The sequence below is a fragment of the Typopeltis vanoorti genome, chromosome 14, assembly GCF_054136105.1.
Source record: "Typopeltis vanoorti isolate ZY-2024b chromosome 14, IOZ_Tvanoo_1.0, whole genome shotgun sequence".
Classification (NCBI taxonomy): Eukaryota; Metazoa; Arthropoda; class Arachnida; order Uropygi; family Thelyphonidae; genus Typopeltis; species Typopeltis vanoorti.
The window spans coordinates 71,568,941-71,595,285 of record NC_143562.1 but is presented as its reverse complement, the minus strand read 5'-3'; the positions used below and the strand labels follow the sequence as shown (position 1 = coordinate 71,595,285).

Sequence of the window (26,345 nt, the reverse complement as noted above, 5' to 3'; positions counted from 1 at the left end):
ATATTGCTCTGAGATATCATTTAATGATTTTAATGATCTTTGTAAGTCATCTTACAAAGATCATATTCTGATGTAGCTAATACTATTTGATCATTGCAAATAGTAGTGTATCTATTTTCATTTTAGGGGTCATTTGTATACCAAATGACTTATGCTGTTTCCAGATTGTTAATATTTCATTTATATATATATTGAAAAGCAGAGGTGAGAGGGTACATCCTTGTCGTACGCCTCATGCCGTATTTCTTACATAATAGGACAATATAACCTAAAGGAAGAGAAAAAGTAGGTTATTTTTCTATTACGTTAAGTATTTCCAGGATGCTGAACATGATGGTATTCGAGATATTGAAGATATCTTTATTATTACGGAAACTCGGCATCAGATCGACAAGAGGTTTGCAAGAACCACGTGACCATTTCCTCTTTGAAACGAGTTCGTGTTTCCTGCTCTTTGCCAAAGTTTCTCGCTTTAAAAAAGGGTTTATCGAATAAATAGGTGATTATTTTGTAGTTGTAGTTGTAGCAAATAATGAACACTAAAATTGTCCTAATCGTGTTGTTTCGAGTGTTGTTGTGTTATGGGCTTGCATTTCCAACACTAGACCAAGGAATGACTACTCTACAACCAGAGGCTAACCACACGGCTTTTGATCCCGAAGAACTCATGTGTAGTAAGTATTTTGTTCATTATTTCCTTGCGCACCTTTCGATATTTGGACAAGAAAATATGCGCAGGCGAATATAATATAAAATAGATGGTTATTGCAAATAAACTTTGATCAAATATTGATCAATTGAATTAGTTTAAACGATTTTAAATTATTTCGAAAAACTGAATCCAAATTTGCAACATAAAATCCATTATTTGATGGCAGTTTTTTACAACAATTATGGGCGCGTTTCATAAATTGTTGAATATTTTATCACGCATTAGACAATTGTTATATGTAGTTCATTTTTATGCGGAAAAGCAAAGATGTGAGATGCGTTGCATTCTTGCATGACGGGTAATGAACTATACATGTCCGATGATGGATTGACATTTCTTTGAAGGATTTCATTTAGATGTTGGGTGTAAAATATTGTTACAGCCAATATAATAGCCAGTGATGGATATAGCTTTTGGCCTTGAGGCTACCTCGATTTGTCCCGTGTAATCGCCTTCTGGCAGTCCTTTCATTCTGTCCTGTCAGTGGTTCCAAATTGTCGGTTCTTCTCAGAGTCGAGGCACAACCCATAACAGGATAAAACCCTTTGTTCATTGATATAGCAATATAATGTCAGATTTATGTTTAAATGTAATATAATTCACATTGTTAGATCGAAGCCTATATAATATGACTTCATCTTATCCTTTATCTTCCTGTTTCAAATTGGTTAGGCTGTTCATCATTGTTTGTTGGCTTTGGTAAATAACTGCAACAATTTGTATGGTCTACTTAATAACTGCGTTTTTACAATCGGTAAATTTATTAATTTAAAAAAATATTTTTAACATTGCTTTTTTGTCATGTTACATGCTACTTTTCATTTTAGTTAATGAAAATATTTGCGATAAAGTACAGTAGCCTAGCTACGTTTTCACATAGAATAACACAGATGTAAACTTTTTAACACAGTTGAATAAACCACCTTTTTTTTTTCTTTTTCTTCTTGTTCACTAGTTGTTGAACTTTTTTTTACAAAAGTTCAACAACTAGTGATTATTCTGCTTCAATTATTCAAGACGCTATTTCTACGTCTTTTCTATTGTAGAAGGATTTTATTTGTTTCAGTTAGTATACTATGATGCGTATTCAGGATTACGCCATAAGCGAGATCGGAATTCTGGAAGTATTAGTCATGATTTTTATTTTATGAAATTCACTTAAAATTCTACCATTTTGTTTATTGTATTCAGCAACTCGTTTATCATCCGAATCATTTCATGTGGATCTTCTGAAAAGATGGCGATAAATTAAGATAATTTAGGTTGTGTAATTAGCAAAGGACACTTGCTGGTTATGGCTTGTATATTATGTTTATTGTGTATTCGATACTATGTTTGTCGCTGTTTGTGATTTCCAAAATTAGTGTTTCCGCATGTTCGAAATGAATTTATCTTTCAGTCACATTGTAACTTTTCTTTGATAAATGCCACGATGTCACTATCTCTTTTGTTTGGTCTACATAAGTTATAGATTTGATAATTATTAATGTTGTATAAATTTCTGTGTTGTTTATTGCAACTTCGTTCGGTATTAGCACATCTATGTTTGTCAAGGTGTAGTTGAGCAGTGTTATCAAAGAAAGCCAGTGTTTTTTTTTTTTTTTTTATGCTTCTTATGTTTGTGTGTATGATAGTTAAGTTGGTATTGGTGGAAATGTTTTCTGACGATTTATTCAAAGATTCAACGGCCTTGAAGTTTATATGTTCTTACTGGATTTGTCACATAGATTTGAGATCTTCGTGATAGAGTTTTTAAGTGATTTCTAATCTTGTTCTTAAGGATGTGAAGAGTTAGTGTTTTATGTTGGTAGGCCCTATAGGTCGAATTCTCTTACAATTATATAAACTCCAGTGTTTTCATTCTTTCTCATAAATATCTGCGAATCCTTATTCCACAGGAACTTGTAGTTTTTCTCTGTTTTTTTCTTACTTGCTTGGTAAAAAGATTTTTTAAGTATGGAGTCCAGTCTTCAGATATATAGATTGGTGTTGGGAGTTTCTTGTCAGTTAGGATCGATGTTGTCGGCCTTGTTTTCTTGCTTACTGCAAGAATGGAGTCTCTCAGACTTCTGCTGGTAAAACGAGCGATGATTAGTTGCAGTCTCTCTTTGTTTTTTTTGTGATCCTCGGTTAATAGAGGCGATGTCTGTGGTTGCGACTTGAATGCCAATTTTCCTGCTGATCAATTTCACTATGTTGTTTAAATTTTCTGTCTTTTCTTTTGGTATTTTGATATAATAATAATAATAATAATAATAATAATAATTTTTTTTATTGTTCTTTCAAATATTTACATATGTACAAAGATCTTCTATTCAGTATATTATTTTACAAGGTTCAGCACTTTGTGCTACATATAATGAGATTTAAATAGCAATGATGATAACAGTTTTTTATATAACAATCATAATAATAATTTACAATTATATTGTTCAGAGTTACATAAGTTGTATAATATTACATGTTGTGGTTTACTATTTTTTTTTTGAAGTTTGAAAAGGTGTGATTATACAACAGTATTTACACATATGCAATCTGAATATTGTGTCCTTGTTTTTCACAAACATAGGGTGTAAACTCATGATTTACTTTTAAAATATTTTTTTTACATTACATACATTTGTTTACATATGATACATTACTTACATTTGTTTACATGTGATATTTACATTACGTACATTGGTTTACATATAATACATACATTGGTTTTCTTGTGATACATACATTACATGCATTTGGTTACATATGATACATCTTGGATGAGAATTAATTTTTTTCCCTTTCATCCTCGAAGCTTAAATGTAAGCTTATCTGAGGATGACACCAGTTGATTATTATGTATTGTTTTGTTTTGTTTTTATAATAAAAAAAAATAATAATATTTGTAATAATAATTTGTAATAATAATAAAAAAAATAAATATAAAAATAAAAAAATATAATAATAATAATAATAATAATAATAATAATAATAATAATATATCTTGTTTTGAATGTGTATTAATTATGTGAATAAAATAATATTTTTTTTTGAATTATTAAAGTTAACAAACTCTTCATATTCGCTAATTTATTTTTGTTATTTGTTTATTCTGTTTATCAAATAGTTCTTAGACAAAATCTAGCAAGCTGGCCTTTATATTTTCTAAATCTTTTTCTAGTAATATATTTACGGAACTCAAATCATAAGACTCACCGGTAATTTTTGTCTGTTCAGTTCACTGTCCGATTCTGCCTCCGGTGTAATCAGTTGTGTCTTGGGTGGCGGCGTTTCTTTGTTCTCTCTGCAGTGTAGGCATTTCCATTCCTCTCGCTTGGCATTGGATTTGCGTTGCCATGTTGTTTCTGAAAATCTGGAACATGCAAAGTGAAGATTCCTATGGCATTTCTTGCAGATTATGACTTCCGTCGGACGTTAATTCCTTCAGGCACTTGTTGCACTGCATGGCTCACCTTTCTTCCCTTGGACAACTGTAAAGATGGCAACGTCCTTTGTTTTATGCTCGTTAGTGACCACGGTGAACTCTGCTCAATTTTCAGCACACTCAAAATTTGGGTTTCACTTGGCCGATTTCGATAAATTATATATCACTGTCTTCAGCGTCACAAGAAGAGTTACTTTGTGGCATTTTTAAATTAACAACAGGAGTTTGAACTTTGTGTGTGTAGGGGGCGAATTTCTCAATCATAGATTTCGTAGCTTCCCAACACAGCAAAAAAAAACAATAAATAATAACCAACAATAAATAATAACAAACAATAAATAATAACCATCCGCAGATAAGCTTTCATATAAGCTTTGAGGATGAAAGCAGAGAAATTAGTTCTCATCCAAGTTGTGTCATATGTAACCAAGTGCATGTAATGTACATATCACATGTAAACCAAAGTATGTAATAAAAAATTTAACGTTAAAACGTTAAAATTTAATGTTAAAAATTAATAATTTTTAACATTTATTATATCTCAGATTAATTACATACATATAATAATAATAATAATTTTTATATGAATAATATTTATAATACATTACATGATCACAATTTTGCATAACAGATACTTACGCGTGCATAATATTTTTTTTAAATAACACTGGCCAACAAAAAAAAATCTTCTGCTGATTAAGATCTGACACTTGTTTTTTACTAATTTGGGTGCGATGATTTCAAATATCAAACCCATTTTTCTCTATCACGTCAGGTTTTTCCTCTATGGCATTTTCTTTTTGCTAATTTGTAAGTTTTTGATAGTTTTTAGGAGGCAGTACTATTTAGAGGATCAAAAAAATCGATTTTTTAATATTATTTTCTAAAAGTATGTACTTTTAAAAATCTGTTCCTAACTTTTTATCAAGACATTCGAAAAATTCCCGAAGATATAGCCTATTATTCAAAGCGGTGCGCAGATCAGAATCGGAGCGCTCACCGCTCTCGCTTGTTAGTAAACGAATAAATGCGTAAGAACCTGCAAAGGCACGTACTGGCGCTTTGAATGCGAGAGAGGCCGATAACCGACCTAATATATTTAGGTGATGAAAAGTAGGCGATGACAACTGCCTAAAACAAATGAATGCTATATACGTCATAGCGGACAAAGAACGATAGAAATCAGTCAATCGTTAATCGATCGTGAAAGCATGATGAGCGCTTATAACGTTTCAATAGTGTCTCTGGTTTTTTTTGTCTTGTTAATTGCATGTTACGCATTTATTCGTTAATTGCATGTTACGTATTTACATATGTACAATTAAGACATATTACATTTTCTGGCCTGTACAAAATTCTGTACACAGATTAGGGTACCGTAAATACTTTTTAAAATTTTTCTTTGAATATAAATCCATATATATATATATATGTAGAAAGTATTTTTACCTTGGGTATAATTATGTTAAAGATACCAGGCAATTTTAAACCTGGTTTTACTCCATTTTTCCCAAGTAAGCAAACAGACAAAAATGTCAACTTTGCGCCTGCAAGTGATGCAAGACTAGCTGATCCTACAGGTAGTGCAAGACCAAGCCAACTCGTGGTAGAAGTGGAACAACCTCCGATCACTAATCTTAATATTTACCCTTAATGCTAAAACACATCTCCAAGAAGGGGATGCATGATGCTTTGTATTAAAGGCACGGGGCCACTACCCAGACCGGTTTCGACCTTTTTTGAGGTCTCATCAGTGGGAGCTAGGCTAGAAATACCAAGAATTAGTAATACAGAGCTTGTACAAGCTCTGTATTACTAATACATTACTATTACTAATTAGTAATTACCATGTATTACTAATACAGAGCTTGTACAAGCTCTGTATTAGTGTATATATATATATATATATATATATATATATATATTCATATCAGTATCAGTACAATTTCATATTTATTATTATACACAGTATTGATATATAAATTACAATACTTTGCAGCCTATGATTATCAGGATTAGTGAATGAGGCGGGCTAATACCTTACTTCGAAGTTAGGGTTAGCTTTTATGAAGATAGTAGGATTAGCCGTCACTATTTATGTTTGTTTGGTACTGTTTATGGTGCAATGTAGGCATTGGATGTTGGTGATTTGTCATGTGTATATAATTGTTAATGCTATATTAACTGTGTTTTTATAGTTTCCACAGTTCGTGTTTTAATGTTCTATAGTTGTCTATCTGTTTTAAATTTCTTGGTAGGTTGTTGAGTAGCGTGGATATCAGATGAGATATCAATAATATTATTAAAAATAATAATAATTATAATAATAATAATTGAAATTCCCATGACTTGTTGTGGATATTCTTTTCAATTATTATTTAATTAATTACATTTAACTGGAGAAAAAATATAAAAAAAGTTAAAACATTTAATGAAATCAATGGCTAGTTTATTTTTTCAGATTGAGACAAAAACACAAACATAGGAAGGTATATATAAAAGTATTTCTGATTTTTATTTCACATGGTCTATCACATGGTCTGTCACATGGATATTTGTCTCCTTTTTTTTTAGAGAACGACTTAAATCGAGAAATCACTGCAAGATGCATGGATCTCACTCCTGGTGAAGTAAGTAGGAGACGCTTCTCTATATATTATATTTTGCATTTGAAATCGATTCTGTTTCTTTTATTTACTATTATAAAACTAACGGAGGAACGAATTTAGTTCACACATCATTCTGTGCTAGTCATCGTGTTGCATTCAGATATTAATTAAAATTAACTTGTGAGACCATCCTGTTCATAATCATGTTGGTCTGAGTTCAATCTACACCAGGGCTTCCAAATTCATGACAAACGTTGTCTTGCTGAAGTCGTTCCTTCGCTTAATTTATGTCGTCCATCGATTCCAGAAATTCTTGATCTGTACTTAAAATAATCCTATTGAAAATATATTTGCATAAATTACGTCCAGCCGAGATGACAACTCTGGTATTGATTGCATCTTCAGTTGCGAATCACCAATCGAACCACATTATAACCAAAAAGAACGGTCTTTGCATTTTCTCCTGTTTGTAATCATGTGACCAAAATTTGTTGAATCAAACAATGAAAATCTTTGACCCTATTTTTTTCTACTTCTACACTGATTTTTCCATTTATCTAGGAAAACTACAGAATATTTAGGATAAAACTTAAGTATATCCAGTGTTTGAAATTTAAGACAACGGTAACAACTCTATGCAACTTCAAGCTGTAGATATAAGTAATAGGGAATGGTTGTTTATTTTACTATAGGTCGGAAGGAAAGAGGGTTTCGAAACCATTTGCCATAAAAGGTTTTGGGATGATTATGCCTACTAGAATAAAAGATAGGAATGACACCGTACAGCATTTCAAAGGCATATTTTATTAATTAACTTTTGCTGAAATATGTAACCTCATATTCTTTCTAAAGCTTGCATAGACTAATTTTGAATTGAAAAATTATAAATGTCGTTCGTTTCATTCACGAAGAATCCTAAGTTTAATGGGTATATCATATATTTATAATCATATTTCTATCACCTACGTTGTAACCAAGCAATGTTAAACAAACTGTTGCCTTCAGCTGTGGTTTAGTATTCGTTGGAGAAACTTTGTGCAGTATTATCTTACTCTAAGGAGAGTTGTTTGACTGATTTGAATTCAAAAATATGGAAAAGAAGAATCCGCTTTCGTAGCAAAGAAATAAATATTGTAAGAAAAATGTGCTTCAGTTTTAAGGAAAGGAGAAAGCGTTTTACTTTTTTAAATAAAATAAGGAACGAATGCCAATTAAAAATACACGATGGGGAAACACTCTTAAAAAGGTGAAATAATGAAAACCATATCAGGGTGGTATTTTCTACTTCAGATGAATCACACTGAATCCAGATAAGATTATATCAGATTCCTTGGTATGCGTCAAAATTCCTGTTGAATATCTCCTCTTAAGAACTGGTTCAATGGCCACAATCTGGGTTCACACATGATTAGCATAGTAGTTAATCTGAGTCAATGTTTACGTGTTATTCTATTATTTCACTTCATTTTTAATATGAAGCATCTACTCTATCCTCCTTTCAAGCCTTATTCTGTTCTATTCAATGCTATAATAAATAATTTAAAACCATTAACTGTGCATTCTATTTTCAGCTCCGACGAACACTTATTGAATGTCTTTTGGACACATATGGCCAAAGGGAAAACCCTCTCATGTTGTACGTTACAAGTTTCTGCAACAAGGATGCCCTGAATCAAAAGGTAACTCATTTTCAAATTTATGGATATGCAAGGTGATTATAAATGAAGTTCACATTTCGAAAGGCTGTAACTGGGTAACTACTCAGCGGAACGATTTAATATTTAACATGATGGTGTGTGCGCAATATAATTTTATTTTGCTCAAAAAACCACCGTTAGTTCTAAAGGTTGACACTAGGGTGATACATGGCTTTGTAGTACTGTAGTGGGTAATTCAAAACGTCACAAAATGTAGAGTACACACGACGAATGTGTGGTTAAACCACAACATGTTCGATATCATGTCTTCTGTTGTCGGCAACGTACTGTATCGCAAAATGCCGAAGCACAGAACGTAGAGGTTCACTGAAATATTGGGATATGGCATGTAATGCCGGTCTTGAGGTTCACTAAGTTGGCGACGTGTCCACAATAGACAACTTCTTTGAGATGTCCCCCATCCAAAAGTCGCAGGAGTTCAGATCCAACGATTGCGCTGGCCACGTTGTACGAAAATAGCGGCTGATGATTCTGTCCTCGGTAAAATGTGTCTGAAGCAACCGCTTGACGGGTCGCAATGTGAGTAGGGGCATCATTCTGCAATGAAAAAAAAAAAAAAAAAAAAAACCTTGAATTCAGGCACCGACGCTGGTGAATTATTGGAATCACCTGATTGGCTAATAAAGACAGAGATACTTATCTCTGGCCATTAATAGTGCTGGTAACGAGACCAGAAGGACCGAGCTCCTCGAAAAAAAATAGGCCCGATAATGAATTCCGCTGTGAATTCTTCGGGGAATAAAGAGGAATGAGTCGCACGATTTGTGAGTTTGCAATTGCAGTTGTGCTCATTCAGAGCACCGTTCAGATGGAAGTGTTCCATGTTCCATGCTCAGTCGTTGTCCAGTTCAGTCCGAGGAAGAAACTGCGCGGCAAATGTTTCTCGTGCGCATAGGTCAGGATTAAGCAATTGCTGAAAGAGAGAAATCTTTAAGGATGACAGCGCAGAATTTTCCTTACGACTGTGTGGACGTACGCAGCTGCTTTCTACGACATTTGCTATCCTTTCTTCGTCTAGCGCTGTGCCTACTTCCTCCACTGCTTGCTATTCGACGGGAATCTGTCCTCTGCCAGGTTTGATATCTAAGGAGCCTGTCTATTCAAATTTCGGGATCATTTTAGTAAACCATTTGCAGTCATACGATCCGTTTTTAGTCTCTTTAATGTTCTGAACTTTCACAATGCTGTCAAGGCTCAAATGTTATGTTGGTAAAAGAACTTCACGAGTAGAGCGCGATCCTTCGGGAATGGTGACATTGTGCTTTGACACGTTGTCTGCTCACAGGCAATGACGTGACGCATTCCGCAGCTACCTGATTTTACAGAAGCTTCTTTCGAAGTATTCGTCATTGGGGACATTTGCATAAATGGTACGGTCGCAGCATTTCGCTACATACCAGAAGAATCATACCAAATTTATATGTATTGCAGCCCATGTACCCTCTAGTGGAAACTCTTAGAACTCACGTGGTTTTATGTGCAAAATAAAATTCCACTGCGGCACATATCATCCTGTCAAGTGCTAAATCGTTCCGTTGAGTACTGACCCAATTACAGCCTTTCGAAATGTGAACTTTAATAATAATCACCCTGTATAATGAGATTATACTGTACATCTGGTTATTTATGAGCAATAATAATAATAATTTGAATAACTATTATATATATATATATCATCATTAGTTGCATCAGTCTTGGGACTGCTAGCTCAGCAATAATTTCCTCCATTCCGCTCTGTCATTGGCTTTCTTCTTAACCTCCTGATAACTCCTCAAACCCGTGCTGTCTTTGACTTGGTGAAGAAAGCTTTTCCTTGGTCTGCCTCTTCTTCTTTTCCCCTCTATTTTGCCTTCAGTTATTCTTTTCACAAGTCCATTGTGTCGAAGTATATGTCCAAACCACCTATCTCTTCTAATTTTGATCGCTTTTATTAGAGTTCTTGTTTCATTTATCTCTCTGAGGACTTGTTGGTTGATTTTTTTTTCTGTCCATTTTATTTTGTTCATGCGACGCCAGCACCACATTTCAAAAGCCTCCAATCTTACATCTTCTCTGCCTACAATCCAGGTTTCACATCCATACAGTGCAATGCTCCATATCAATGTCTTTACTAATCTTTTTTTCAATTGTAGGTTGAGGTTTCCTGTTAAAATGCTTTTCATCTTAGAGAATTGGGCTTTTGCGTTGTTTATTCTTGATCTTATGTCTTCTCTTGTTCTGCCATCTTCTATTATTAGGCTTTCTAAATATTTAAAGCTTTTCACTTGCTTTATTTGTTCCCCGCTGATGTCTATATGCTATATATTGATAGGGATTTGCCTGTAACCATGATTTTAGTCTGATCTGTGTTGATTTTCATTTTATATTTTTCAAGGTTATTATTTAGTAATTCTAGCATTGTTTTTAACGTTCTTCTGTTTTCTGCTACAAAGGCTATGTCATCAGCAAATCTTATACACATGACTTGCTCACCATTTATCTTTATGCCACTATTTATTTTATCTTTTGTTTCCTGAATGGCCTTTTCAATATACAAATTAAATAAAAGTAGTGAAAGTATACATCCTTGTCTTACTCCACGCCTGATATTTATTATTTTCTCCTTATAATTGATTTTAATCCGTCCATTTTGATTTTTGTAAATTTGATAAATTATTTTCCTATCCCTCAAATCTATGCCGATATTAGTTAGACAATTTAGGAGTATTTGCTGGTTTACTTTATCAAACGCTTACTATAAATCAAGGAAGCAAATGTAAGTATTTTGACTAAGGGCTAATCTTCTCTCTATTATTGTTCTTAAACAGAGTATTGCCTGTCTTGTTCCTTTATTCTTTCTGAATCCAAATTGGACTTCATCCAATACACAATCTATTTTTGAATAAATTCTATTTTGAATAATTTTTAGCAGAATTTTGCTAACATGTGGGATTAAAGCTATTGTTCTAAATTGGTTGCATTTGTTTGCATTATTCTTTTTTGGTATTGGTATTATGGTTGATTTCATAAACTCCTTTGGTATTTCTCCTTTATCATAGATTTGGGCTATTAATTGATAGAGTAAGGTTTTTGCCTCATCACCTAGATTTTGTAGCAGTTCTATAGGAATATTGTCTACACCTAGACTTTTTCCAGGCAATACATTATGGGTAGTGACCCCACCCATAATGTATTGCAGTATACATCTCTTAGTGAGATGTGCTTTACATTATGGAAAATACTAAGAATAGTGATCAGAGCTTTACTCACTTTTACAATGAGTTGCCCTGGTGTTGCACCACCTTTAGACTTGAACTATGTTTCAGGCGCAAACTTAACTGTTTGCTTACTTGGGATTAGGAGTAAAATAACCAAGTTTATAGAATTACTTGGTAACCCTAATATACATTATTCCCAAGGTAATAAATAAATAAATAAATAAAAACGTATTTGCATATATATATATATATATATGTCATTGCTACCCTTCTCAATATTCGGAAGCTTCAAGATGTCCAAAATGGTCAGGTAGCCATCAAACGGCATTGATTTGAGCACGTCCACCAATTGACCACGGTGGGAGACCAACGACATTAAATGACCGAGATAGACGATCTTTGTTTTCGGAATGTTCTCGAATCTCGCACGTCATCAGCGGCAGACCTCGCAATCAAGCTGAAAAATGTTGCACGGACATTAATCAGCATTAGAACTGTTAGCATAGAGTTGCATGTCTTAGGTTACCACGGCAGAGCTGCTGCCAACAACCCCCCCCCCCCCAACGCCAAAGTAACGTTCGATCTGGTGTTTCTGACACCCTTCCTTTACCGTATATGATTGGAAATGGGTTCTGAGAAGGGAAAAATATTTGGAATCGCGCTACGAAATGTTTCACTCCGATAATAGTGTGTGTGTTTTGATCTGGAGATTACTCCTGGAACGATTTAGGCAGGACTGCATCATTCCGACTGTGAAGTTTGGCGGAGGCTCGATAATGGTATGGGAGTATTTTAGTTGGATGGCACTTGGTCAATTGGTGGACGTGGTCAGTCGTCTGATGGCTACCTGACCATTTTGGACATCATAAAGCTTCCGAATCTGTTGAAGTACTTCACAGTAATCCTTGCATGTTTCAGCACGACAATGCGCCATTCCTTACTTCACTGACCGAGACTAGTTTCCACAAAACAATGTTTAAGTGTTGGTCTGGTCGGCTCATAATCCAGACTTCATCCCAATCGAACATCTTTTGAACGAATTATACGCTGAATTCGCTGCAGACTACAGTGGCCGCCATAAGCATCAGTAGTGAGGCTTTACCTGATGAACTGAAGAATATTCCTTTTGAGACGTGAGAGAAATATTTTGAAAGCATGTCCCAAAGGGTAATTGCTGTTTTTCAGGTTCCACTTTGTTCCACTTGATACTGTGTACCAAAACTAGATGCCCTTTTTTTACCACAACTAGGTGCCCAGATACTTCTGCCAACATAGTGTATAATACAACCAGTTATTAAGATTGGAATACAGGCCTCAAGGACGATCACACACACTACTCAATAGTGCAACAGAAAGCCCATTGCATCGCTCAGTCATTGCAGGTTCTAACAGATTTTGAAACCATTCCAGTGCATGATTTACACTACAATAGGAGCAAAATTACCGGCTAATATCATAATAAGAATGCACTGTCTGACTGTGTAGTATCAACAGCACATTTATGTCTTTTCTTCCCTTTGATGGGAAACAGTCGAATATTCATTTTATGATTGATTTCGGGGTTTTACTGAAATCATTAATCAAAATTCACCTTTATTCTAATAGTGTTAGTCTTGTAAATAATAAAACGGAATGGTTATAATTAATTAAATATTTACAAGTATTCCACTTTGATCATAGTGATTATTCTGACTATTTGTTGTAATAATTATTCACAATGATTTAATTTCAGATGATCGACTGCATGCTTTACCAATTTAGCAAAATGGTGAGTATATACTGATGTTTTTCTTTATATTATTGGAATGATAAAATTAAATTTGACTACACATTTTGGGAAATAAGATTTTGTTTTCCATGCAAAATGTAAACGCAATAGGATTTCTATTCCCACTAGAATGACGGATTAATTTTTGAAAATCACAACCACCTCGGGAGACATGCACGCACGTACTCACGTACACACAGAGACACAGGAATATATTTAGGATAGGTGGCAGATGGGTTACCAATCTGAATTCTTGAGAGAGTTAATGAGATATGTAGAACAGAAAATTTAAATTCATAAAATACTAATCATATTCGTGCCTTTGTCTTTCCATTTTTTTTATTTCCACAACTAAGATTTTAATATAGTTATTTGTTTCTGTAACTCATTTTTTGCTTTTTTATTTCTGTTTTTACATATATTTATACGTTGACTAGTTATTTTTTTATTTCTTTTATCTATTCTCCGATAATCCATCTAGGTTTTCTTTGGCTAACACTTGAAGGAACTTCAGATTTTCTCAGGACAAGGTGCTAGATTGTTGAGGTGTATGTGCAGTGGTAGAGTTGCTGCCTATAGACTTTCTAGAAATGAGCTTTTGCAGCATAACCTCCATACTCAATCGACAAAATGAAAGTGTAAATGAGTCACTGTCGATTGAGTGCGTGCGGTATAACTCGCATATCCATAACAGAGGGAATAACGAACAATATGATACACTGAATAATAATTTTTTCAAAAATCTTATTAAAAGTACAGTTTCTGTCCAGTAGTTCGTGGGCTATATTTGCCACAAAAATTATTCTTTCAAACCTTTTCTGGGATTTTACCATTTCTCTTTTCGGGTAGCTATCTTCAGCACTGGAACTATTAGATCAAACTGGTTTCTGAACATGGGGCCTGTTTTTCATGGTAACACAATCATAGTGAATTTAGATTTTCAATATTTCGTTTAGATAGTGACAAAAGTCATCCATACGAGCATCACTTTCATATACGGTATACAGAAACTTCCTAAATACTACTAAGTAGTTCTCCGATTTAAATATGGTTATGCAGTTTGTTCAAAGATAATGATATAATTTAAGACTGACTAGTTTTTAAATTAATGTGAATTAATTATTTTTGAGAACTAACTTACTTTTTCTCACGTTAAAATTAAACTAGTTTTCATTAATTTGTTATATTGAATTAATTTTATAGGAATGGGCAACCTTACTAGAAGAAAGTATACCATTTCATGTGAGTAAATACTTCATCTCTTTTGTTTAATAATTTAAAAGAGGGTAACTGAGCACTGTTTATTTGCAAAACAATAATAAATATAACAATAAGTAATAAAATAATGATCACCACATGGTAGCACTCTGGATTATGTTGCCTAGAAATATGCTCTCTTATTTTCATCACTTTTAAAAGGGATCTATCCTAAAATTCAAAACGAAAATACTGCAAGAAATTTCAAAGAGATTCAAGTAAACTTTAGACGACCAACGCGTAAGTATCTTAAGTATTGAAAAAATAAAGAAAAAAGATCATCAACCATATCACGTTCTTCTGCTGGTTTGCCTGTTTTTAGGGACGAAAAACTCAATTTTCCATAAGAATAATTCTGCTATCTCCGTATCAGACCAGCGAAGTCACCTTCACTTGAAACGTCGTAATAAATCTCATTACTTCCTATTAGCGATTAAAACCAATGTCTTTCGAAAACAAAGATGACGGAACAGAGCCAAGCGATGACAGAGCACTTCGACCCCGCTTGTACAGAAAAAACATTTAAAGCTCTGAAGTGCAAGAGATGCAACTTGAACATTAAGGAAAAGAAAAGCAGCTTTCTGTGTGATATGTTAGCAGTAGTGCTAGCTGTGCGAAGATCTAACGAAATGATGTATAAAAGTTTTTAAACTCAACCAGCCGTTTTTCTGCTCTTTCTAAGTCAAGAGATGTGATGTTGAACCACAACATTTGATGCTGGCTGAATAATGCAACATAGGCGGCAGGAAAACTGTCAGGCATCAACGCATCAGGCCAATGAATACGCGTGGAATTGTAACGAACTATCAGCACTTTATAAATGTGATTGATGATAAGATTAACGTTCATAGCAGACAAGAATTACAAGTCCTAAGGAACGTGTTCCTATCACGCTAGATCTAACTTATGCGTATTGGAATAAATGTTGTTGACAACGACGAGAGCAAAACGAAAACGTCAAAAGGAGATTAAGCCTTTACCATCGACTGTATGAAAGGAATACAGGTGCGAAAGTCAAGTGCTAGTAATAAACTAGCGCAGAAGCATTGACTCATCTCGCCTCAAATATGGAGTTTTCATACTGTTGTCTCTAAAATGCGAGATCGAACGGTACCAAACCAAGAATCTCTCGAGTTTGACTTCCTTGGGCTGAACTTCTAACTATTCTGTCAGACTAATTTCCTGTCTCTAAATATGCTTATTTTTTCCATGCTACTCTGATTCTTTTATATTCCAGAATTATGGTAATATTGGTGGTCTATTCGTGGAGAATATTAAAATTGCCAAATATTTCATGTACATTTTAAGTACAAATGGAAATATCTCAAACCGAAAACTGTTATCGTAAAGTTGCCTTAACCTTAATTAGTTGTCTTGATTAACGAATAAAAGTTATTAATCAGCTTTATAAAAACAAAAGCAAACAATAAATAAATAAATAAATAAAGGAATAGACGAACTAAAGTCTAGAGTTCAGTTTATTTTATTTTATTATTATCTTTTTGGTAATTTCTATGATATTTCTCTTTTCATAATATTAACTGCAGATGGTTAAACAGTATATATTTTTTCCTTACAGTATGTATTTATGTTTAAATAATCCAAATGTATTTTTCTTTTAGGACTGTGTCAAAAATGCCCTGTTTCCAAGCAACACAGAAGATGAACGAGATCAGAATTCTGAAAGGAACGAAATTTGAACATGGTGTTGAATGGAAATATTGTGAAGAGATAAGGGGTGGTATGGTTATGTCAAGAATTGAATAAAAATATAGTGAATCTATCGATTATTTTGTGTGAACCTAGTTGGAATAAAATTAAGTAGGTTTCATAAATATTTATGAATTATATAAAGATGTGTTTCACAAAATGGGTCTGAATACATTAGTTTCGCCGATCTGTTAAAAAGGATTTTAATGAAATTTTGTATTCCAGATCTGTCTTCGCGTCATTTACTTGCTATCTCGAAATTGATTTAAATGTGATATTTTCTTCTGGGGATGGGCGAACACAAAAAATGTTGTAAATAGATTAGTATTACAGTTATTAATCACTAACAACTAATTATATGAAATCGTCCAAACATCAGAAGCGGGGAATTGAATAGTTGATGCTTATGGAAGTGCGGCAAGTGATATCGAGTTGCCAAGTGATATCGAGTTACCGAATATGAAAACTATGCCACACCCTTCGAATGAGAGTAGCCAATTTATCTTCTCTTCAAAGACTTTTATTAAGTTTACTCGTGTGCAAAGATACAAATACAGATACACACATAAATTTCTATAATGACATTTTAAATGCAAGTTCACATTCAAATACAATATTCACATATAACACAAATAACTTTCGCAAACGTTTGATTTTGCCAACGTTATTTGTGCATATTATATGATGTATTATTTAGATTTAGTTGAAGTTGATGTCTCTGAAGAGGGACTATTCTAATTTGTTGTTACCATTAATACATACGTTGATATGTTAATGTAAACCTAATTCGCTGTCCGCATTAAAATTCATAAGTGTGAGAGACTCTTCCTTTGGTATTTCAAGAGAGATTTCAATTTTCCTGGATAATATTTTTTGTTTCTTTAGCAGATTTCTTGTAGTCATTTTAAAATGCTAACATCGCAATTATAAGGAATATTTTCCAGAAGTTAATCCTTCAACCAAACAAAACTAGTCTTCCAAAATAAGTGCTATAAATGCAACTTGTTTATTGAACAATATTTTTTCTTACAGCAAGTATTATGTTCTCCCTCTTTACCAGAATGGCATACATTGAAATGACAATAAAAAGAAATAATCAATGACAACTTTTCTTACATCGAAGTTACATTACTTGTACTTTACATTACTTCTAAATTAAGAATTACACTTTTAGAATTACACTAAAATAATTCAATACTGAATATTTTCCATTATTGCAGTATATAAACCGATTTTGATTTAATTGATTTGGTGTTTAATGGGGAGAGAGCAGGGAGATAGGACAGTTACATAAACAATTACTACAAGTGGTACATTACGTGTGTTCTAAAATATAATATTACAGAATATAGTTCACACATTATATAGTTGTTTATATTATTTAAACTGACACAAATATCAGTATATCAATATAACTTCGGTTTTATTATACTTCAGTTGTTTCCTACATCTCAATTTAATTGTCTTCCGGTTTTTCATCTTCAGATCTATCTTGTGAATTAAGAGCTTCGATGCATTCCTTAAAAGATATAAATAGGAAATTTAGTGAACAAATGTAAACGATAAATGAAAATTTATTTTGGAAGCGAAAATGAAGCAACAAAATAATAATTCATAAGTAACATCATATTTATCTTTAATTAAAATACATTTGTCTTCAAAATTTAAGGACATAAAGCCAGAGAGATATGCACAAAAGAAAATTAAGATATATTTCTGTAGCGGAGGGGATATCCATGAGAATGTTGCATAACAGAGAACCTAGCAGCGGACGGATACACAAGACAATATAGAATTTATAGCGCAGACAAAAAAAAAAAAAGGATGGGAATCGCCTACGAAGAAGAAAAAAATGCGCCTACAATAAAACTGTAGGGTGCATAAAGCCATGTATTGAGATATAATTGCACACAAAGGAGAATAATTAATTCGAATACTTACAAGGTATTCCAATTGTTCATCCTCATTAATTTCTCCCTAAAAATCAAATTAAAACTGTATGAAGCATAAATTTATTCATGAATTTTCTTCTGCTTAATACTTTGAAATTAAAATATTCTATTCTTACTACATATATATCCTGCTGATGTAGAATAAGTTATATGCAAAGTGAAAGCTGGTCTAGTTGTCCGTAAATTAAGTGTGGTCGATTTTCATGATGATGAAATCCAAGTTTTAGGAAGGAAAAAAAAAATACTTCCATCCCAATATGTGAAAATGTAACTCACCTTCATATGAAAAATCCTTATCCTAAGAAGCATATTCCAAGCTTGACTATAAAATTTTTACAAAACAGTACAAGAGAAAACAATGAACTGTGAACCTACGAGAATTACCATGAAAAATATTGATATTGAAAAATTAAAATTACCCTAAATGAAATCCTGCATAATAAAGTTAAGACTACCCGATGGAATATTAACTGCATGTTATCATAACACGAAAGTTTTGGCTTAATGGAAGCTATTCAGTATAAAGAGAGCAGAGATGCAAGGCTGTCAGCTATTCGCCCTACTTTTAAACCAATTTATTATAGATTTTTCTAATCAGGAAACAGAGGAAGGAATGGCTGAAATCGGTAGCTACATTGTTCACATAAAACATGCCGATGATAGGGTCATAACTTAACGCAAAAAGTAACCAACATTATGAGATAATAATAATAATAATAATAATAATAATAATAATAAACAGATGAAACCCGTAAAAATATATCATGCGAATTAATATGAACGAAACAAATGCAATGAATAACGGAAAATGTAAACATAACATTAAACATTTATGCCATAGAACGTGTACATGTAAATTGTTATATCCCTTAGCTTCATTGATATGAACCTACGGATTTTCGTTTTCCGTCGTTCATGTTAATTCGCATCTTATATTTTTACAAGTTTCAGCTAGATTTCTTCAAGAGAGGAGGAAATGACGAATCACCGTCAGTTGACCTATCCTACCGCAGAACTGTAAAAATGATAACAGAATTTCTTTTCGAAAGTATTCAATATTTTATTGTAAAATATGATTAAAACGATAAAAATTATTAATTATAAGATCTTAGTTCCTGAATAAGGAATAGAGAGATTCCTTCTTTTGGAGAGGTAATCTAATATCGCTCTGGTTGTTATTTTGAGGTCCGAAAAGTACCAAATAAGATATCTGCCAAGTTACAACTACTACTAATCGTAAAAAGACCAGGTTGCATTAGTTATGAAATAAATAATGAAATCACAATTTGCTTTATCGCAAAATAAAACGCATCTCGATAAACTTTCATTTTTTAAATAGTTTCTAAGGCCAAATTACAGAGCACCTCTGGATAACCAGATTTAATTCTTCATTAGATTTATTTATATTAAAATGTAAACAGAATTGTCAGTTTAAAGAAATTGCATTAAAGCAAAAACATAATTCTTTCTTATTAAGTAAGATGAAGAGATCATATAGAATACTTACAGGAGGAACTCTCTCGTTTACACAGTCAATTGCCTAAATTGAATCAGGAACAAAAGAAATAGTATTTTCTTAATTTGCTTTTTTTTTCTATTATTAAAAACAAAATTTATATCCAGTATTATTATTGTAATATTATTTAGTTAAACTTATAAAATTAGAAGGAAATATACAAAAGTACATTTCTTTAAATTATATATAGGAATCGCACATGAAATCAGAATATAACTGAAGACTCATATATATATATATATATATATATATATAATATATAGCAACAGCAGCACCCCCACTTTTTCTCGATATATACATATATTTATTAATTTATTTATATTTGCTTGTAATATTTAATTTTATCATCAACAATTCTATACAATTCTCTTATTTTGTATAAAAAATAATAAAAATCCATCTTCTAGCACTTAGGAGGGCGAAGGAAAGGACACTAGCAGCACTGTGTTTACCACAGTGTCATATTGCTACGCGCGCAAGCATATGCACGTCATAGTGAGATGCGAGCTATTAGCGTAATGCGGCACTGTCCGTCGCGCAGTTCCACTGTTGTTTATATGCAGTTTGCACCAGTAGTAGAGTGTTCGTAGTCCTTATCGTGTTTGCGCCGTCTCTTAAAATATTTAGACATTACAATTAAAGGATTTAATTTTAATGTCCAAAAATTGTAAATCCATTCCTTTAATTACAATTAAAGGAATGGATTTTGTTTTAAGTAGTTTTCAAATTATACTAAACTATATAATTTTATTGATAATAAACAATATTTTTTCATGTTTAATTTGTTTTTTTAATGATTACCATAATTTTGATATTTTACCCAAACACGTATACACTGTACTTACATTGCATGTATATTTCGAAAGTTGCAGCGCCCCCCACGATTTCCAGCCACGAGCCACCACTGGAAGTTTATGAATGTTCCATTCAGAAAAGATTATATACCGAACTATAAAGCAGTAAGTTATGACCAACTGAGGAGTATACTGAGTTCAGTGGAATGGGATTGGTTGACGGATGAGAAGAATGTCGACAGTGCATGGGAAGCATTTAAACAATACTTAAATGATGCGATATCAGAGTGTGTCCCGATAGTTCGAAGAATAAATAGGGTAAAATGAATGTGCAATTTATCAGGCAAGACATTTGTAAAAGAAAGACGATGTGGAAGGAATTCAGTGTGCATGAGGATAATGTCCGTTATGAATATTATAAGTAGCAAACCAGAAGTGTTACAACTGTAGTACTGGAAGCTGAGTATGAAAAGAAATTGGTTTGGAAGCTTTAGATAACCCAATGAAAATAACTTTACTGGATGTAGATGGTGTGAGGGTGACAGATGACGAAAGGCTCTTCAACTATGAATGCCTATTTTGCTAAAAGCTTACAACCTGGTGTACGCAACATTCAGCTCACTGCAACCTCTTTACTGGATGAAGAAACTCGGGTGTATGAAGCCGAGGTGCTAGAGCTGTTGCAAAAATTGAATAAGAATTCAACAATAGGGGATGATGGGTGCTAAAAGTGTGTTGAGCTGAACTGTCAATTCCTTTACGAGGACATTTAATCTGAGTCTCAGAACATCGAATATTCCGCAGAAGTACAAAGAATACCGTTGCACAAGGGTGATGCAAACACCGTGTATCTTATTCACCAATCAGTATGTCAGGAGGTGGTGAATATTTTCGAAGAATTGCTTACGGCTCGCATTTAGAAATGGGTTGACAGAAAATCTCTACTTTGCAATGGACAGAATAAGTTTATAAGGGAAGGTTATGTTTTATCAAATTGCTCACATTCTGTAAGAATGTTATGATTGAACTAGAGAAGAATGGATTCACCATGATACTTTGGATTTTGCTAAGGCGTTTGACAGAATTCAGCATTGAGTACTGCTGCATAAACTGGAGAATATGGATTTGGATTATAAACTATTAGCGTGGATAAGTAGGCTGACGAACAAATATGAAAATGTGGTATATGTATAGGTGAATCTACACGATTTAAGTTAATCAGTGTTGTTCCACAAGGATCAGTCCTTGTTCCACTGTTATTCAGTCTGTATATTAATGACATTGGGAAGGATTTGACAGGCGGCAAGAAGCTACTTGCTGATCATGCAAGGTATATAGGATGATCAGTAATTCAGATGATATGCAGTATTTGCATATGATTAGAATAGGCTGGAATTGTGGGCATGGGAAAATGGATGTCATTTCGATGTCAGTAAATGTTAGGTCATGAAGTTTGGCGAAATTAGATATCCAATACCGTATGCTAGAAAAAAAAAATCAAATTGGTGTCTTGGTGTGTTAATAGATAGGAAGTTGAATTTCACGAGTAATGTAGCTAAGATTACAAATAAAACTCAAAAGATAATCATCAGACTGGAACGAACTTTGATATGTAAGGATAAAAATGCCATTCTGCCTCTGTACAAGGCCATGATAAGATCTCACTTGGTCTGTTGTGATTTTGATACAGTGGAGAGAGTGCACAGCACAGTGTTAAAAATGATATAAGGACTGTGCAATACCGATTAAGAAGACGCATTGAGAATTTTTAGACTGCGGACACTAGCAAACAGGCGAAAGAGGGGTTATATAATTGAGACTTGATTTCCAAACTTCAATGCGCACAAAGGATTCCAGTTCATAGAATTTTTAATTTTTAAGTAGGATGGGGAAGGGACAAGAGGGCATCCTTGGAAGATGAAAATGAATGCCATCAAGAAGGCCGGGGGGGGGGTTGAGGGATAAATTTTACTCTCATAGAGTGGATGTTGTGAGTGCAAACAGTGTAAATGAATTCACGAACAAGTATGACACTGGTGTTTGTAGTAAGTGGCCTTCCTCGATGAGTTCTTGACTTCCTGGAAATCTCTCTAAATAAATAAATAAATAAATTATATATATATGGTTCACGGAAAATTCATAGCGATAAAATTGAAATACATTGCATACATGATAGACGAATACAAAACAAGATAGATTTTAGAAAAACAAAATTTTTTTTCTAAATTTCGGTGTTATCTGTTTATGTAGATTTTATTTATCTTTTTAAAATAATATTGTTATTTTGTATAAAGTGAAATAAATAGTTTATATTTTATGTTTCAGTGGGTTACCTAATTTCTGTTTATTTATCAAAATTTATCTTTTTTTATTATTTCGATATTACAGACTTCTTTAGATGGAATAGTAATATTTTACAAAAGTGTATTAGGGTGGTTAGAGAGTAAATGCACCAAATCTAAGTATGGGTGTCTATTTTTTAACATTTTACTATTTTACTACTGAAAACTAGTGGACAAACAGTAAAGACTAACAATGGTGACGACTATTATGTACTTATCGAAGAGCCTGATGTTCTTTTACAATATTTCTAAATGTGCGTTGCATTATTCAGTACTTGTGCGTTTCACGCATTTGAGTGCACGTGTTTGGCTAATAATGGCTTGGACGTAGTCACGCAAGTTGATAGTGGTGGTTTATCCTTTTCAGTCGTTTTCCGACGCTAGGTGATTTTGTCGGCAAGTATTCTTGCCCACAAAATATTCCTGGTGAGATTTTTACAGGGTAGTTCACCATTGTTTTCCCCAACCCCCCAATTTATCCGGACTCGGGAACAACATATAGCTGACGAATCAGATGTATGGCTGGAAGGTATTCCATGAACACACCATGAACATAATCCATGAACACACGTGGATTAGATGACTGTCATCCATGTGTTTATGGGGGCCGTTTCCCTGTTCTGGGGAACGAAAAACCCGTGTTTGCGAATGAAGAAAACAAACCAACCTCGTATGAGACCTGCTAACTCACCCTCTATCGAAAGAGACCAGATAAACGTCCCTCACGTCACCTCACCTCATCGAACCCAGGTCTTTTCGCCCAAAGGGCTTCGTCTATACCATAGGTTTCCAAACTTTTATGACTTTGGAAGACATAAATTTTTTAATTACAAATGCCTCCCATTATAACAATTTTCCTCGTTCAAGTCCGTTTGATATTTTTGACGTAAATAGCAAGCAATGATACATTACTGCTTATGCCGTTAAATTTTTAAAAAGAAGTGGCCAATGTGTGCTTCATCTTGAACACAGTTATTGCTATACTGATTTTGGTGAAACGTAGCCTATATGTAAAGATTGTAAAATGTATGCTCGAATAACATTATGCACAGTTTCATACAATGGTTTAAATATGAAAATGTGGAATACAATTAAGGTATTGCATTGCATTAGTAAGAATCTTATTGTAATAATTAAAATACCAAATATTACGAAATTACACAAGATATAAACAACAAACCTACAAAACATAACCACAGAAAATGGTATAATAAATTTTTGAATCATATTTGCTTTGTTTTTTCGCTCTAGTTAGCAATATAAGTTAGTACTAACTAGGCTAACTAAAATTTACGATTTTATTTCTTTCTTGTCATTATTATTTTTACTCGTAATATTAAATTATATAAAATTGGGTTTATTTTTGTACAAATCAATTAGAAAAGTGGTTTTATATATTTTATATATATTTTGAAATGAAATATAACGAATATATTTGATACTGTAAACATAACCTATTATACACACATATATACATGCTCTATTTTCTCAATGACATAGAAAATTGACATCTATTTCTATCTGACATGGTAAATTTTCAAATGATTAAATAATTGAAATAAATTGATCGTGTAAGACGGGCATAAGCTGGATTAAAATGCAATATTTCAATTTTAAATGATGATCTAATCACAAAATCACGAAAATAATTAATTTTTAAATATATATTATTAATTTCTTCTATAAAGAGCCACCGACCCCTAGACCGCCTGAATACCCCTCCCCCAAAATGCTTCTGATCCCACTATAGCTCCCTAGAAGGCTTCAGTGCCCACTGGCGGGCGGTACCGCCCACTTTGGGAACCTATGGTCAATACTGACTAAACTCTTGATTCGAAGAAAAACGCAGACAGGCGAGGAAGAGTTTTAGTTTGGAAAGAGACAGAAGTCAGAGCGAGAGTCAAATCTGGGAAATAGTGTGGATGTTCCAACAATTCATAGCGCATAACCGTTAATTTTCCCATTACCAAAACACCTTTGTGGGCAGGTGGAGTGTCCATGAAAGATTATGGTTTCTTCTACAAACCAGGTCTTTTCTCACGAATTAAGATCGAAATAATATTCCCCGGTTATTGTTTCACCCATTACAAGATAATTAATAAACACAACACCGATGCCATGATCTTTCGTGCTGATTGAACCGACTTTGGGGCTGAACAACCGGCTTCTGTCCATTGCTTTTACTTCTGTTTGGATTCTGGTGTGTAATGGTGAATCCAAATCTCATCGATAGTAATAAATCGAAGCACGAAATCTTGTTAAAACGTTCCAAGCACTGTTCAGAGATTTTCATGCGAGTGCCTTTTTGATCTGCTGTGAGCAAGTGGGGCACCCATCTTGCGCAAAGTTTTTTCATATGAAATTCTTCATGCAAAATATATCCTACCCGTTCTTTCGAAATGCCTATAGTCTCAGAAATTTCATGCACTATAAATCGCTGGTCTTCCAATACCATATCAAGCACGTGATCAATGATTTCTGGTGTTTTAACACTTTTTGGACTTCCTTCACTTGGGTCATCTTCAAGGCTAGTACGATTATGTTCATACTCGGCAGCCCATTTCTTAATTGTCAAGAACAAAGGAGAAGAATACCCATAAACGTTTATGAAATTCGAATACATTTCTTTAGTCGCTAAACCTTCTTTTACAAAGAATGCTGTAACCGCACGATACTCAAATTTATCCATTTCATGGGATACAGACAACACTTTTGCTTCAGACAGCTATATAAAACAAATTATTTGATAGAATGACTTGCAGTTTCACACACCGGCTTATGACAGATGTATCAACTTGGAAAAATAAAACTCGTGCCGCTAGTATTGCCATCTATGGTCGAGGCCGAGAACTTTTCAGACCACCCTCGTATGTTTATTTATTTATTTATAGAGTATTTCATATTAAATGGGTTCTCTCTAAGTAAACGTTACATCCAACGAATACGTCTCTCTCTCTCTCTCTCTCTCTCTCTCTCTCTGTAATGCAAGAGATTGTTATTCTGTTTACCTTCTGAGTTGCTGCGTCTTCATTTTTGCAATAGCCATACACGAATGCTAAAAATGGGTTTGCATCTTCAGTGAACTGCGTCATGCAGCTGAAAGGAAAGCACATTGGCGTTATATGATGATTTTGAGTTATTAAATTTAGTTAATTAAATAAAAAATAAAATAATTAATTAAATAAAGTTATTAACTTAAATTTGAAAATTATATAAGTTAATAAAATACACATTTCGTATTAGTGTGGTGAGAATAAATTGAGATTAATTAACTCAGAGAGTAATAGATTATCTACTTATAATAAATTCAACTTTATATTGCTTATATTATAATGTACTCTAAACA

General features: G+C 33.3%; 1 protein-coding gene and 1 long non-coding RNA gene across 2 annotated transcripts; one reads left to right on the top strand and one right to left on the bottom strand.

The window, feature by feature from the left end:
• Positions 1–274: 274 nt before the first annotated feature.
• LOC150099629 (uncharacterized) lies at positions 275–16,472 on the top strand. The gene is made up of 6 exons (XM_090403798.1): positions 275–674; positions 6,711–6,766; positions 8,317–8,424; positions 13,393–13,428; positions 14,632–14,670; positions 16,308–16,472. The coding sequence occupies exons 1-6, from the start codon at positions 533–535 to the stop codon at positions 16,383–16,385; spliced, it is 459 nt and encodes a 152-aa protein (XP_090259924.1). The 5' UTR covers positions 275–532; the 3' UTR covers positions 16,386–16,472.
• Positions 16,473–17,427: 955 nt separating this feature from the next.
• LOC150099628 (uncharacterized) lies at positions 17,428–26,078 on the bottom strand. Its single transcript, XR_016549354.1, has 4 exons — positions 26,008–26,078; positions 19,855–19,887; positions 18,337–18,372; positions 17,428–17,914 (listed from the first exon to the last, which is right to left on the bottom strand). It is a non-coding gene; the product is annotated as an uncharacterized LOC150099628 (long non-coding RNA).
• Between the last annotated feature and the right edge of the window lie 267 nt (positions 26,079–26,345).